We start from the raw sequence: 15,244 nt of genomic DNA on the forward strand, positions 1-15,244 counted from the left end.
TTCTCATATACCGAGTTAAATTAGCAAATTCTATCGTTTTCCGGCACATCAAAAACAATTCGTTCAAAGGGTCAGCTCTGTAACATTACTGACTATCAATATCCTCTGTATAGCAATATAGCCTCTTGTCCAAGTCCTGGTGAAAACAAACTTTTGCTTGCCAAGAAACTGAGGAATTACATGCTCATGAAACAGCTACGATGTAAACCATAAAACTAGTTGCAGACAGTATCTAATCATGATCAAAGTATTCCTGAAGTAAATATACAGTATCGATCTTAAGCTAGGTCATGTAAACGCAAATTGTAGGGTTGCGGATGTTACCAAACCCGACATTCCGTCCCTTTGATTTGTTCCATATCAGTTTGGAGCTCTCTCAAACCCCTTCATTTTCTTTAGAGTAAGTTCTTGGTAGGTAGAAATTGTTTTAACGAACTCTTTGCAAAAAGAGACAATGGGTGCGTTGTCAATTGGTTCATGGCAAGGGTGGGTTTGCCTGATCGATATCCAGGGTCCTTTCTCCAGCCTACTATTCAGCAAAGGGGCCCCCTTTTTTAACCTCAATGTTACTTGAACGTCCTCTTGAAGAGAAAGCCAACAATATCTCCAGGCCATGCACTAGATAGCTGGAGTACTTAGTGCAAATGAGGAGCCCCATGACCTCCACACTCCTCGATTCAGAGGACACCCAGACTTGGAATACGTAACCGGGATAATGATGACTTGTGATCAAAGTTCGGCCATGGACTACGACAAAATACAGTCCGCCAGTCCGACCCGTACCCATTATCGGGATGTCTTCGAATGGGATGATACATCCTACGCTTTGGCAGTGGACCCAGAAAAAGATCAAGTCCGAGAGACCCTTTTCGAGGCAATGAGATCAGGGTAAGCAATGACGAAGCCCTTTCTTTCTTATGTCGGGAACCCAGGCTTCCATGTGGTGGACACTTTCAGTTCCTTGGCTCAAGTCGAGTATCTCCACGATCGCCATGGCCCCGAAATTTTTGATGAACGAGACGAGTACGGTCATTCCTCGGCCCATTGGATGGCGTTGAATGGACACATCTCAATAGCGCGGTTCATGGTGAGCAAACGAATCAAAGTGGATCTCCATTCCGATAACGGGCAGGGACCCCGACCAATTCACTGGGCTAGTCGAAATGGCCACGTAGCCGTGGTTGACGAGCTTCTAGGCGTAAGTTAGGTTTTGGCTTATCATTTTTCCGCGGTCGGATTCTCAAAAACACGATTCTAGGCTGGTGTACCCGTTGATGCCACGGATCACAAAGGTTTGACTCCGTTGATGATGGCGTGTATGTTCGGGAGGTCACTCATGGCAGCTTATCTATTGGGTCGAGGTGCCCAACCCCATCTCACGGACATGAATGGAGATTCAGCTCTTCATTGGGCAGCCTACAAAGGATTTCCTTCCGTGATGCAAATGCTCATCTATTCAGGATTTGATCCACAAAAACCGGACAATTTTGGTTCCTCTCCATTACATTTGGCTTGTATTTCCGGCAACCTTATGGCTGTCAAGCTCCTATGTGCCAAGGTGGGTCAAGTTTGAAAGGTGTGTTGAACAAGTTTCATGTTACATCAGATGTAATGCCAATTTTAGAGCAGCGTCGATCTTGAACCCCGCGATCGCAATCGCAAAACACCGTTGGATTTAGCGGCAAAACACGGACACGAAGATATCATCAAATTCCTCGAAACCGAAAAGCGGCGGCGCAATCACTTCCTTCCGGTTTTTTTGGACATTTGGTAAGGAATTGAGAATTGAAGTCCTGGAAGGAAATGAAGAGTTTGCTCGGTTTCTTTTAACTCTCTCGATATAGGACTCTGGTGTTTGGGCAAACTGGCCGAACGAAAGGCCCGATTCTATTCTTCCTTGGTTCCGTTCTTTTGTGGGCCTATCCGATGTACTTTTTGCGATGTATTCCTGTGACGTGGAATATTCTACCCCAAACGCATTACACGTTTATTGTGATGAATATTGTCATGTGGGTGAGTTTATTGGTGGCCAACCAACGAGATCCCGGATTCCTCGCCAAAAATACCGAAGAGTATCATAGGTACTTGCAACGGATATTAATTCACTTTGCCAAGACCAAACATGAAATACTTCGTTCAACAGAGCCATTAAGCAAATTGCCTATTATGATGAATGGAAAGGCCAAAGGAACAACGATATCATGAGGCTCTGTCACACATGTCGAGTTGTTCGACCACTTCGAACCAAGCATTGCCGAATTTGCGATCGCTGTGTCGCTCAATTTGACCACCATTGTCCGTACATTTATAATTGTGTGGGATTACGCAACAGGTCAGTCGTCTTTCGGATCGACTGTTAAGCTCAAAAATCATCAACTATTCAAATCAATCTATCATTTCAGGGGATGGTTTCTGACGTTCACGTTAAGCGTGGCCATCAATTGCTCCATCACAATTTTCTTCGCCTTTTATTGCATTAGTGTTGAGGGTTGGAAACTCTTGTATGTCATTGGTCTCATAGAGGCCTTCATTTTCTGTGGCTTGGGTTGGCTCCTCTCTGGATTTACGGTAACCGCTCAGAAACAAAGATTTCTCACTCCTACTTGTAGAAACAGCAAGATTAATATAATTACCCACATACATTCGACGAAACTCTTTGTGCAAACTAAATATAATTGCAGCTCTTGTACGCGGCCATGAACCTCACCACGAACGAGATGTTCAACTACAAGCGCTACAACTATCTCAAGAACTCCAGAGGTAAATATCATAATCCATTTTCTCGGGGCATTCTTATGAATTTGGCCGAGTTCTTTCTCTGTCTCCCACCCGTCGAGTCGGATGAGATTCGGGCCTTGGAAGAGAACTAGTTTTGATCCCGCTCGCCCAATGGGTCTCATGCCATTCCATCCCCCATCCAGGTTTGACACCTCATGAACTATTTTGTTTGCTAGACCAAGCTGCTGTTGTTGAACGCACAGAAAGAGCTCCCTAGGGAATGAATGCTCTACATACTAGTACATATTTTTTAAGCCTAAGGCTCCAACGGTTGGAGTGCATTGTCGTTCACGGTTGACATTGAGTTATTGCTCGAAATTAGATAACCCAACTAGATGATCTGCTTTATCACATCACCACTGACCGTTTTAACCTCACTGGTAGACCACACTCAGAAATGAGGACTCTTCTGAAGACGGATCAAATTGTACAAATAGCAACCATATCCCGACTCCTCGAACCCTAGAAAAGAAACCAAACTGATGCAATGAACTCTTGGGTCACCTGATTACCTTCAACCTTCAGTTCCTCGAGGCGTGCTTTCTTTTCCCCGCCATCATCGATGGGATACAACGCCCAAATCACTTCAAAATTTGTGACGTCGAAACACTGGTTAAATTTCGCCAAGCGATTGGCTTTATGGTCGACAAAGGTTGTTCTGCTTTAGGTTTTGGTGCCAACGACGTAAACTAAATTCTCTTGGATGAAACCAATTGTCCCTCTCAAATAACATTAAAATATTTGGTTTTGGTTGTCCTCTAAAAAGTAAGTCTTGTTCTTGCAGAGCCATAGTAAGGTTCGGATTATTCTCCAATATATCGACAACATTTGCGCTTGAGTTTGAAAACCAGTTTGACATAGTGTTGTGGTATAAACCCCGTGGAATTAGAAGTGGATCTTAAAGTTTCAAAGGCACTGCATTCGACGGGATATATCTTAAACTTAAAACTAATTCCTAACTAAACCTAACCAACAAAATAAAGTGTGTCTTGCGTGGATTTGCATAAAGTACCGATGTAGGTAGGCTTGTCTTTGAGCTCCTTGCCCCACCCAAAAGTTGTCATTTTTTCAATGCCTGGCCAAAAAAATTGTGTTTTTGTGTTGACAGAATTGTGCCAATATGGGACCGTTACTCAAAAGTGGTCCTCGTGTACTATATTCTAATGATTAGTCATCTTCGTGTACCACAGTGCGTTATTGGTGTGCCTGAAGCTTGGCACAAGACTATACATAAACCAAGCCGATGTTCTACAGAAATATTGTTTCGACCTTCAAACCTCAAAGTCTCAAATTTTGAGAGATTTTTTTGAAGCTCGAAACAAGTAGTTACTCACTAGCTGTTCTCGTTACTGAATGAAGTTGTTCCACCCCAAGATGGATTGCCATTTCCGTTGAAACCTAAAGACAATTTGGTTTGCTCCTTTGTTCCAGAAAAATCAGACAACAATCAACAAGAGACAGTAAGTGAATCGGATCAGCTCATCGACTTCATCCGAGCCTAAAACTTCGACAGACGTCCGCCAACCAAATTCCATTCTTGCCTTCTTCGTCCATGACATAACCAACCATTCAAGTATTCCATCTCGATCTGGTACAAACTACATTATGATTGTCCATTACGTGGAAATGAAAACAATAAACCCCGTTTTTGAGCTACAATAAATAGTCATTCAAATGATTAACATTCAGAAGTCGAAGAGTGCAAGAAAATAGTAATTTCTTCTTTTGGACTGATTATGTCATTTCATATTTGACATTCCTGCGAGTGATGCCGCTTTCCACTTTCCAAGAGGTACACTTTCAGCCTCTGTCCTTGCCGACAGTATTTTAGTTTCACTGGATGTTTCAATTCAAGTCAAGGAAAGGTCTTGTTCTCTGAAAAAACACCTGGTTTATTCATGAGACAGGCTGCGATGTTGTGTCTCAACATCAGAGTTGTTCTTGGCCCAAGATCGAGCACCACCGCACCCATTTCTTCTCTGACATGACCTCACAGTTCTTGGGCCTGCTTCGCTTGCTTTCACATAAGACACGACAGGGTGATCCAAAATTCAAAAATGCTTGAAATGATCTTAAAATTAAAATCTGGTTGAAAAACAACTACACTTTAATGTTCAGACACAAGGATTTCCGAGTTTCTGTAAACATAATATGGCTGAAATACAGTCGTATTTGGAACACCCCGATTCTTTGTTCCATAGGAGTACCGAATCCCGGTGGTGAATTGAAAGTTGTTGCACCTTTTCAGAACTTCTCGACCATCTGTTACACGACAGACGAATTTCAAGGCGAGATGACCACTACATATGATATTATGAACAATGTGACACTGGATTATCTCAAAGGGTTGACGTAAAGTCTAGGTTTCGGTAGGTCAAGTATTGGTCATTTTAAGACCGATGATTCATCTCGGTTTCAGTCCTCAAAGAGATAATACCTTTCGTTAGTTTTATGCACTGGGCCTATCGGTGAAGAGTGAAACACATGTTGTTGGCTCAAGTCTTAAAATTTAAATCAATTTCTGCACTTCGTACCCCAAAATGGTGCAAGAATTTAGATTGGAAGCTGAAGAAGGGCTCTGCCCCAATTGCGGCATTGATGTCTACCAAGCCGAGGCTCTTTTAGCAGGTAAGCCGAAGTTCCGTTTATATTATACATTTGCAATACATCAATTTGTAAATTAATTCCATTTTTAGGCAATAATCGATGGCACAAGCGATGTTTCAAATGCTGTTTTTGCAACAAGTTTTTGAATCCATCCAACTGTAATGTTCATCAAGGGTTCTTATTTTGCAAGCATTGTTATTCGGAGGTCACTCGGTATGGCTACCAACTGACATTGAGTAACCAATTAAGCTTCCTTTAATTGTAAAATACCTTCTAGACACGAAAGACCTCAAACCTATCCTGACACCACCATTATCAAAGGGAACAGTGGAGGGAGTTCAAAGTGTTGCCCAAGATGCAAGGGGACGGTTTTCGAGGCCGAAAAAGTGGTTGAAAAAGGTCTCACCTATCACAAGAAATGTTTCACTTGTGTCAAGTGCAACCGACCCCAGGATGATAAACTTCAAGTAAGGCAGCAACCATTCCAATCCCTTCAAATTTAGATTGTATAACAACACCATGAACTCATCGATAAGGTTTTTGTTGGCTTCGACAACGAAGTGTACTGCAAAGTCTGCTATCCTAAAATCTGGCACACACCACTCCCTATGGATCCGCAAAGCACGTCTAAAATCCGGGCTGGTCCTCAAGATAGTGATTGCTGTCCAAGGTGCTTCGGTAAAGTTTTCGAAGCCGAGAAGATGATGGTCGGACATGGTGTGTATCACAGCCCTTGTTTCTCCTGTAAAATATGTACTCGGCCAATTGACCATTACAACTGCGTGAGCCACCAGGTACCGTATTTGCAAATAATGAGCTAACGATTGACACATCACCAATTTCTAATGTCCTTCTTCGGTAGCGCGAAATATTTTGCAAAACATGCTATGCACAAAATTTCGACATGAGATCAAAATCAGTGGGACCGGGAGACACTTCGATCATCAAGGGTGGTGCCAATCGTGAAACCTGCCCACGTTGTCAAGGAGTGGTTTTTGAGGCCGAAAAAATTGGTGCCAGAGAGCATTGGTATCACGTCAAGTGCTTATCTTGCAAGAAGTGTCGACACAAATTAGATGCGTCCTCCTTCAATGATGGACCTGATGGAGAAGTGTATTGCTACGGTTGTTACTCCGTCACGTAAGCTTATTTCCCGAACAATGGGGTTCTTCAAGGACAGGTTTTAAAAAGTCATTTGAAACTGCTTTAGGTTTGGGCATAGGTCAAGGGCGAAATCAATGGGCACATTAAACACTGCCGTTATTCAGGCTCAAGGGATGAATGGTAAGTTGCCATGAATTTGAGATGGTTTCTAATATCCAAAAACCCCATGTCTTTTTAATGTACAGGATGTCCAAGATGTCACGGGGCAGTGTTTGAGGCTGAAAAGTTGAAGGCCAACAATAGTATGTTCCACATTCGATGTGCAACTTGCCGAAGTTGTAACCACAAGCTGGATGCCACTTCCTTGTGCTGCGGATCTGATGGAGATATTTATTGTGAAGTAAGCCGTGTGCCTTTTGAAAGTAGAGGCTGTTATTTACAATTGCAAGTTTCAGTCTCTTCAAACCAAACAAACAAGATTTACGAAAAAAGAAATTTTGGTTCACTTGAAGAAAAAAATGACCAATTATGTAGCTTGAGTAGCGCTCGAGATGACAATTTGTACAATGTTTGGAAAAATCCTTACTGAAATGAAACACAACCTTTTTCTTCCAAAAGTTGTACATTTTGGATTACTTAAAAGCTTTGGAGTTTCTGTGGACAAAAATCACTTTTGATTGCTGAGAAAAACTCAAGATAACATTTTTCAGGGATGCTATAGTCGTCAATTTGGAGGAGCCGGATACCGAGGAGCTCATGGGAATCGATGGTTGGATGAGAAGGCCAATATCCATCTGAGGCCGTGCCAAAATGTCGACACCTCCCTGGTCAAGGTTCCCGGGGATCCAAACAGCTGTCACAAATGCCAAGGAAAAGTGTATGACTTAGAAAAGGTGTTTTCCAAGTCTGCTGTTTGGCACAAGCAATGCTTCCGATGCAACGGTTGCAAGTCAACACTGACATCAACTCTGGTTTATGGATATGAAGCTCCAGATAATGAGATTTACTGCAAAACATGCTTCATCAGGAACTTTGGCGAAGGTACCCTCTCCTCCTTAGCTGGCCAATCATCGAGCCTACTTTGAGATGGTCTTTTTTTCTCCAGGGACGAAACCTTTGCCATTCTCAGACACTGGCTTGATCCTACCCGCTGGGGCAGAGATAGGTTGTCCTCGATGCCATGGGGTGGTCTTCGAAGCGGAGAAGGTGGTGGCCGGGGATAAAGTCTGGTTTCATCAAGGATGTTTCAACTGTCAGGTGTGCCACACCAAGTTGGATAGTATGAGATGCGCTATTGGGACCAATGGCGACGCATATTGCAACAGTTGCTATAAGGCTCAACTTCAGGCAGAGAGATCTCAGACCAATATTGCCAAACCCAGGAATATCGTGCCGGCTATGCCAGGAGATCCGCACGGATGCCCAAGATGTCAAGGCAAAGTCTATGAAGCTGAAAAGATGACTTCTCGCGATCGATGGTACCACAAGCATTGCTTTGCTTGCGCTCTGTGTAACCATCTCCTTGATTACTCCAATTGCATGGAGGGACCCAACGCAGAGGTTTATTGCAAGACGTGCTATGTCCGAGAATATTTCACTGGGGGAAGAAATATGTTTTGCGATGCCAGAACAATGCCAACCACTCTAAACCCTCGCAATGGATGTCCCAAGTGCCAGAAGCAAGTCTTTGACGTGGACAAAGTTCTGTCTAAGTAAGAGTGGGTGGAGTCTATTTCAATGCAAAGAGTCAAACATCTTGAAAAGTACATATTTACTTGTAGGGCTGGAATCTTCCATCGCCAATGTCTCTACTGTGGTCATTGTAAACGTCAATTGGACGCATTCACCCTAAACGAAGCTCAAAACGACATTTACTGCCAACATTGTTACTCAGAATATTACGGAGTCATTGGAAAATCCACTTCCACCAATGGACGTGTAAATACCAAGAGCATCATTGCAGACGAAGGCGATCAGTTCAGATGTCCTAGATGCTTTGGAAAAGTGTTTGAGGCGGAAAAAGTGGCCACATCTGCAGGATACTATCATCCAGCATGCGCTAAATGTCGGAAATGTAATGGAAACCTGGATCAATCGAATGCCTATTGCGGGGGAGATGGCGAGATCTACTGTCATCTTTGTTATAAAGAGGAGTTTGGAGTGTTGAGCCGAAGAGGTCGTTCCCGATCCAGGGTTGGGTCACGGTCTCGCCCGTCATCTGCCTATTATGATGACGAGGATGGTTTGGCTAAGGCTAATGTGGACACCACATCGATCATGGCACCCGAAGGGGATCGAAGCGCTTGTCCCAAATGCCAAGGAAAAGTTTTCGAGGCTGAAAAGATGGTGTCCAACAAAGGCTTGTTCCATAAGAAATGTTTCGCTTGCGACACTTGTAAGAGGGCCTTGGATTCTCAATTGGCCTGCGATGGTCCCAATTACGGGGAGCTCTATTGTAAAAATTGCTACCAAAAACGATATGGGCCAACTGTTCGAGTATTCAACGAATCTGATGCCCAAAAATCATTGAACTTGAGCAAGACTAAGCCTATTGACCCGCGAAAGGCGTGTCATCGATGTGGTGGAGGAGTCTTTGCCAATGAAGAGCTGATGTGTAACAGCATTGCTTTCCACAAATCTTGCGCTTCATGCCGGGCTTGCGATAGGCATCTTGATTTGACCACCGTTTTTGGCGGCCCTGACAAGGTAAATATGTGTTCTATTATATTTTACCCAAATCTACAATCCCTTACTTCTGAGTATTAACCTTATTCCGCAGGATATCTATTGTCAAGGATGCTATGCTAGAAACTTTGGTAGCGCTTCTTATCGAGGAGTCCAATCAACTGCTTGGGTGGATCAGAATGCCAACTCTAATATGAGATACTCTACTCTAAATACCATCAATGCCACTAATATCATCAAATCTGACACGCCTGCGGATGCTTGTATTCGCTGCAATGGCAAGGTGAGGGGTTCAATGGTCGATTACAAGTTTTTCAGACGGTTCTGTGTAATTTGCCCATATGCCTTTCAGGTGTTTCAAGCGGAAAAAATCATTGTGTCACATGGCTTGTTTCACAAGACTTGTTTTTCGTGCGCCGACTGTCACGTCAGCCTGGACTCTACCAAAGCCAATGATGGCCCTAATAGAGAAATATATTGCCAGCACTGTTACAGCCGACGGTACGGGCTTCATGGCTATGGTTATGGTGGATTCGGCAGTGTTCCAGCCCTTACCGCAGGGGGCAACGAAACTAAACTCGATTACCATTTTAAAGAATTTTTCTAACCAGTCACTATTCAAGTGCTAACCATTGTTTTAAAACGTCATAACACCACTTTGCTCCTAACAATGTTCATCAGTGATTTTGAGAATTAAAAATATTGTACAAAAGTTCTATCAACGCACCTTGCGTCTACTGTATCTACCGTCGTTGCATCAATCTTAAAGCAATTCGTTGGGAGAAAATCAAACATTGTTATCTCCTCTGACTATCGTCAAAGACTTCCAACAGGTTTGGAAACAGCTTCTACCTTAGAGCTGACCAATTGGGAACAGATCAAGTAGTCTAGCTTAATGCCAAGAGAAGCAGAGTCCAAATGAAAGAAGTAAATATTTGCTTCAGTGAAATGGCCACATTGTGATACAGTTATGGACGCCTGGAAGCAATACCTGGAATGGATTCGAAAAAATCCTGACCAAGTTACAGACGTTGAAAATGGAATCAAGTGGGCATCATATCTTTTTACATGTAAGTCGGCATCTCAAGTACAACAACCACTTTTCTGCTAGTAATTTCAATTCTATTTTACTTGAATACTTTCCAGTTTACTTAGGGCGATCGAAGCGAGCTTTAATCTTGAGCGAAATCGTTCAACAAAGTGGTACACTGATCAAGTTTATCAACGACAGGGCCTTTGAAAAGGCCAACACTATCGCAATAGGCTTTGAGTTTTCCAGACTGGAGTGTTTCTTAGGTTTTATCGAGTCTAGTGAAGCAATTTTAGAACTATCAGCCCACCTCGTTGGAGGCCCGGTCGGAAAATGGATAGTCGTTGTAACTCTACAAGTTTTAAAGTGAGTGTACCTTTTAACTCACGGCATTTCGCATGTTCAATTTTCTCTTAACCCGTAGGTCTACCATGAGAGGCCTTTTACTTTACAAGCGTCATCAAATGCTCAAATACCCCACAATTGAACCTCTTATTCGTGATGGGAACCAAAACTCGCAACCCAATCAACAATTCTCAAAACTGAGATCAGGCAAAATCATCCGGAAGCTCGAAGCAGGTACTCATCCTCGTCCAAGTTCCCATGAGGCATTTCATTGAAGCTAATTTGATAACAGATGGCCGTGTCACTAATCGCACTTGGGATATCAGAGAGGATTACAACGCTCTTCACATGCAATCAAAGCCTCTGGGACAGTTCCAGATATTGGGTGAAGTGATTTACATATCAGAACCCCTGGCTTACCTGTCTGCTCTTGGAATATGCGGACCCCGTTCGTGGAAGCCGTGGCTTTTGGCTATGGGGTTGGACGTCACTAGGTAAAAAAACTTCAAGATCCAGACTCAATCGCTCACTGCGTCTAAAATCATCTACTTGCGTTCCAGTCAAGTGCTTTCCCACCAAAAAGATAACCAACGCCATTTTACCGCTTGGGAAACCGAAGAATTGACGAGAAGGCGGAATAATTTGGCCCTTTATCTCATGAGATCCCCGTTTTATGACAACTTCACCAAACAACTAGTACTCACTGCTTTGATTTGTGCTAAGAAAAAGATCCCCCTTACATGGATTTTGATCGAATTTATCTTGACAAAGCTACCACACTATCGTAATATCTACGCCTATTTGTGGGCTAAATAGAAATATAAGTAAAACAAGAAAATTGACGAGGCTCAATTTTGAGCAAAGTCAGCGAGATTCACGCAAAAATCCTCACTCAACCTAACCTTTCAATGGCGTTGAAGGGGCTTTGAGTGACAAAAATAGAGAATAAAAACAAAATTCCAATTACATCATGGGTTTTTTATTACGTTTCTCATTTTACATCTAAAACAAAAACTTTCGTTTAGTGATCATTCAAGATGGCTTGTCAAATTTTGGAGTATACACTACCTTGCCTTGCCAAACCCAGTTTGATCAGCTGATTCAATCTCTTTCAAGAAATAAACACAAAGCAAGATGAAGCTGATCAACCTGTAAAACAGTGGCGTACCCAAAACAAAAGCAAGCCATGAATGACGGGTTCAGTCCTGTGAATCCTTACCTGATTCTGTGCCCAGGATAATAATGCCTAAAATTTGGACCGCCCTGAGAAAGACCGTTGTGCTGGGCTGTGTGGTCTACACAGGTTCCTCGTATTTGGGAAATGTCTATTTGCTAGCAGAAGATTCCATGGAACCTACGTTCCGCCATGGTCAATTGGTTTTGATAAAGCAATGGCCATGGTGTGGAGAGGTGGAACGAGGCGATGTGCTCATTCTTAAGCACCCCAACAGCCCTGAGACCCGAATCTGCAAACGCGTCCATGGTGAGTGCCTTTCTTATCAATGTAGCCCTTGCAATTTGCTTTATGAATCAATTGGAACTTCTGGGTAATAGGTTACAGTTTCTTGTAAGCCAATGTATTTTGGTAATGTTCAATGGAATAACGATTTTCTTTTTCATTCGTAAGGCTTGATTTTGAAATGCTCGGAAATAATGGCGATAGACGTACATTGAATGAGAAACCTAGAATTTATTCGCTCAACACCTGAGTGAAATATATTTCATTCTCACGTCCTACATGTTCCATTAATTCAGCAAGTTGCAAGATTCAAAGCTCAAAACAGTCATTGTCGGAAGTCCTGTAAATACAAAACATGTGACACTCTTTAGCTATCTGCCTGTAAGAATTCAGTTCTTCTTCCAATTGATCTTTTTTTTGCGACTCTTGGTCATGTCATGACGAAAAAATGAATATAAGATATGGTGTATAGGCATTATGAAAACATGGTTGAACATAAAAAAGAAGAATGTCAAAATGGTAAAGTCAGTAAAATAATTGACTAGAAAGTGATCTCACAGTGAGTATGACTAGAATTGGTTCAATACACATGAAAAAAATTGAAGAGGGGAATTGCAGATAGCACATAACAGGTGGGCAGAGGTAGATGATGAAAATCTTAGTTATTGCAGTAGAGTGGGTGGGTCAGATTGAACAGATCTTTTGTTAGCTCCCGTTGTTGATAACATTTGACCGGGAGCCGGACAATGGTGCATGACCGCCAATGCTCCAAAAGGATGTCAGGCCAAGGACAAAAAATATGTTAGTAAGTCCTTGACCGGGAAGGACAACTTGTGTCCGGACATCACCGCCGGAAAGGTCAGGTTCCCAACACTATTGGACACTGATATGGCCAGCTCGATGGTGAGGGGCTCGGTTTCACATAGAAAATGCGTCCATGCACGCACAAGTATCGCTTGGGTAATTTGATGAACTTGACATCGGCGGATTTGGGAAGAAAACTGATAAGGAAAATGGGTTAATGTAGATCCGGAAGAGTTGAAGGGCTATTGGAAGGGGGAAGATTTTTGATTGGAAGTTTATTGCAGATGTATTCGATCCTGGCCCTGGTCTTGGATATTGCAGAGTTCAGGTGATTGGTAAATGAAAGTTGGGTGGGGAATGCGCTTCTTACTTAGTCGTTCATTCTGTGTAAAGTTCATATTTTCAGAAACTGTTTGATGTCGGAAAATCTTTAAGTTGTTAATTTTGGCCTACCAAATTAGCCAACTTCATTTGGTTTAAAGATCATCCGTTACCCCTTGCATATTTGGAAGAAATTAACTGTTAGTTCTTGTCGCACGCATGAATAAGGGTGAATATGTCATCGGTTCGAAATTTCATCACAAACAATTCATTTGTTGTCACTATTTTGCTGGGCACTGCTTTTTTAACTTAAAAAAAGATCAATCAAAACTACTCTAAATGACAAAATGTATGCTAATTCCAAATTCAAGGTTTTAGATTTAGATTATATTAAATTTAAGCCTGTTGTATTGTGAACGGAGCTTGACCCGTTACCGAAAAAAGTAATGCGTTACCGTTACAGATACCGTTACTTTAGCAGAAGAAAAGATGGCCTAAAACTGCAAAAGAAACCTGCTTTATATGATTTTTTAACGTTTAGTAAATATAAAGTGAAAAAAATGACAAATATACTTGGGTTCGCAGGTTAAGGGTTGTTTGCTTTTACTTTTTTATCAAACATTTTCATAAGCATTTTTTCATCTTACTTTTCAAGGTTTGAAAAAGTAAACAAAAGACAAATACTCCATTGGTTTAACGAGAGGAAAATCAGGGTAACATTTTGAGGTTAACTTGCAGATTTTCATCATGCAAGTAGTATTGTCATATCACACAGAAAATGTAATTGATAACCCTAATCGCATCCACCCGGTAACGGTAGGGCTAAAAAATTGTCCCGTTGTCGATACTGTTACTTTTGCAGAACAATAACACGTTACTGAAGCCCTGATTGTGAAAGATGTGAAATGATGAAAAATCGGCAAAGGATTCGAATATCTTTGTACCGATTATCTTTTTTTCTCAGTCTACTAAGTAAAATCTCCAACTTTCTTCAAATCACTCCTTCAAATAAGCTAAATCGTCCTATACAGGCTAGTCTCCACCATATTTAAAGTGCTACCAAGACATCCCCGAAGAACATTCTCTCTGATCCTTTAATACTTTTTTCCTTGAGTTCTCATGTCAAGCCAAGAGGAAATAGTTCATTCTATGAATATCACCAAGAATTGATTTTAGTTGTCCTCGTTGTCTTTGAACAAAGCTATTCTGAAAAACGTGTAATTTGAAGGCGTGAGGCTAACGTAATCTTTTCTTAATGAAAACAAGGCTCGCCAAACTAAAATACTCTTGCGTATGTGACTGTTACAGTCTCTAGTTGATGTATTCAACCAAGGATTCAACGCACAACGAGTCAACAAGGTGATCCGTGACGTAATTGTCCCGGTTTGAGAATTAAAGAAGCCTAAGGAGAAAAAGTGCCTTTCACCCATTATGAAATTGAAAGCTCATTAAATTTTGAGATGAACCAAGAATTAAGTAGATAAAAATAGGACCTAAACGCGAGAAATTAAGACTAAAACATCGTCAGTTTCTTCTGAAAATAACACTGAAAAAGAAGAGGTTGTACGTATACTTCTCCGAGACACGGAATGTTTGGTTTAAGTATCCTCATGTTGTCATCTTTGGTTGTTTCAGCTCTGCCCGGTGAAATTAATCCAGCGGAGAAGGAGAAGCGAATACCTCAAGGACATGTCTGGCTAGAAGGTGATAACAAGGGCAGGTCATTGGATTCCAAAACTTATGGACCAGTTCCAATAGGCCTCACCGAAGGGCGTGTGGTAGTTCGGTTCCATCCTTTTGCGTGGGAATCTGCGTGGAACCCACAACGACAGAGTGACCCAACACATTAATCAAGTCTTTTTATAGGATATTTGCCCTTTCTTATACTGGAACTAGTCAAAAAGCCAACCAATCCCCATAACCTAATATTGTTACTGGGCAACTCATTGGAAGAGAGAAAAATGATAGTAAAAATGTTGTGAACCTTGCAGATCCGGTTTTTGGATGTATTTATTTATTTTTTCCCGATAAATATGTAGTATGTTACAATATGGACAACGGGGGAGGGCGTAGGTTCAGAAATCCGACAACCTAAAAACCCAAATACAACA

At 41.9% G+C, this 15,244-nt stretch overlaps 4 protein-coding genes across 5 annotated transcripts; all 4 read left to right on the forward strand.

Moving 5' to 3' along the window:
* The first annotated feature begins 481 nt into the window (after positions 1-481).
* LOC131877645 (uncharacterized) lies at positions 482-4,441 on the forward strand. Of its 2 annotated transcripts, none has more exons than XM_059223389.1 (9): positions 482-888; positions 958-1,198; positions 1,259-1,558; positions 1,625-1,770; positions 1,845-2,081; positions 2,144-2,332; positions 2,403-2,568; positions 2,682-2,921; positions 4,210-4,441. In XM_059223389.1, exons 1-8 carry the CDS (start codon positions 716-718, stop codon positions 2,868-2,870), a joined length of 1,641 nt encoding a protein of 546 aa, XP_059079372.1. In that variant the 5' UTR covers positions 482-715; the 3' UTR covers positions 2,871-2,921; positions 4,210-4,441. The 2 variants fall into 2 exon arrangements, with proteins under 2 accessions (XP_059079372.1, XP_059079373.1); XM_059223390.1 differs by having other exon boundaries at positions 488-888; positions 2,682-2,760.
* Positions 4,442-5,217: 776 nt separating this feature from the next.
* Positions 5,218-9,889, forward strand: LOC131877639 (uncharacterized). The gene is made up of 12 exons (XM_059223377.1): positions 5,218-5,406; positions 5,475-5,598; positions 5,663-5,852; positions 5,922-6,179; positions 6,248-6,525; positions 6,596-6,669; positions 6,735-6,889; positions 7,200-7,530; positions 7,595-8,201; positions 8,271-9,195; positions 9,269-9,457; positions 9,527-9,889. The coding sequence occupies exons 1-12, from the start codon at positions 5,319-5,321 to the stop codon at positions 9,779-9,781; spliced, it is 3,474 nt and encodes a 1,157-aa protein (XP_059079360.1). The 5' UTR covers positions 5,218-5,318; the 3' UTR covers positions 9,782-9,889.
* A 109-nt stretch (positions 9,890-9,998) lies between these two features.
* On the forward strand, positions 9,999-11,515 carry LOC131877646 (peroxisomal membrane protein PEX16-like). The gene is made up of 5 exons (XM_059223391.1): positions 9,999-10,244; positions 10,321-10,570; positions 10,629-10,783; positions 10,842-11,043; positions 11,110-11,515. The coding sequence occupies exons 1-5, from the start codon at positions 10,145-10,147 to the stop codon at positions 11,363-11,365; spliced, it is 963 nt and encodes a 320-aa protein (XP_059079374.1). The 5' UTR covers positions 9,999-10,144; the 3' UTR covers positions 11,366-11,515.
* Positions 11,516-11,652: 137 nt separating this feature from the next.
* LOC131877649 (mitochondrial inner membrane protease subunit 1-like) lies at positions 11,653-15,123 on the forward strand. The gene is made up of 2 exons (XM_059223394.1): positions 11,653-12,032; positions 14,769-15,123. Exons 1-2 carry the CDS (start codon positions 11,792-11,794, stop codon positions 14,981-14,983), a joined length of 456 nt encoding a protein of 151 aa, XP_059079377.1. The 5' UTR covers positions 11,653-11,791; the 3' UTR covers positions 14,984-15,123.
* Positions 15,124-15,244: the final 121 nt, after the last annotated feature.

Source organism: Tigriopus californicus, chromosome 3 (genome assembly GCF_007210705.1).
Source record: "Tigriopus californicus strain San Diego chromosome 3, Tcal_SD_v2.1, whole genome shotgun sequence".
Classification (NCBI taxonomy): Eukaryota; Metazoa; Arthropoda; class Copepoda; order Harpacticoida; family Harpacticidae; genus Tigriopus; species Tigriopus californicus.

Excerpts from the sequence above, each read along its gene's own strand:
- LOC131877645 (XM_059223389.1), top strand. The coding sequence starts at position 716 with ATGATGACTTGTGATCAAAGTTCGGCCATGGACTACGACAAAATACAG. Across the intron at positions 1,559-1,624 it reads TCAAGCTCCTATGTGCCAAG|AGCAGCGTCGATCTTGAACC; the intron begins GTGGGTCAAGTT and ends TGCCAATTTTAG. Across the intron at positions 2,082-2,143 it reads AATACCGAAGAGTATCATAG|AGCCATTAAGCAAATTGCCT; the intron begins GTACTTGCAACG and ends TTCGTTCAACAG.
- LOC131877639 (XM_059223377.1), top strand. The coding sequence starts at position 5,319 with ATGGTGCAAGAATTTAGATTGGAAGCTGAAGAAGGGCTCTGCCCCAAT. Across the intron at positions 5,599-5,662 it reads TGTTATTCGGAGGTCACTCG|ACACGAAAGACCTCAAACCT; the intron begins GTATGGCTACCA and ends AATACCTTCTAG. Across the intron at positions 9,458-9,526 it reads GTATTCGCTGCAATGGCAAG|GTGTTTCAAGCGGAAAAAAT; the intron begins GTGAGGGGTTCA and ends TATGCCTTTCAG.
- LOC131877646 (XM_059223391.1), top strand. The coding sequence starts at position 10,145 with ATGGACGCCTGGAAGCAATACCTGGAATGGATTCGAAAAAATCCTGAC. Across the intron at positions 10,245-10,320 it reads GGCATCATATCTTTTTACAT|TTTACTTAGGGCGATCGAAG; the intron begins GTAAGTCGGCAT and ends AATACTTTCCAG. Across the intron at positions 11,044-11,109 it reads ATGGGGTTGGACGTCACTAG|TCAAGTGCTTTCCCACCAAA; the intron begins GTAAAAAAACTT and ends CTTGCGTTCCAG.
- LOC131877649 (XM_059223394.1), top strand. The coding sequence starts at position 11,792 with ATGCCTAAAATTTGGACCGCCCTGAGAAAGACCGTTGTGCTGGGCTGT. Across the intron at positions 12,033-14,768 it reads AATCTGCAAACGCGTCCATG|CTCTGCCCGGTGAAATTAAT; the intron begins GTGAGTGCCTTT and ends TGGTTGTTTCAG.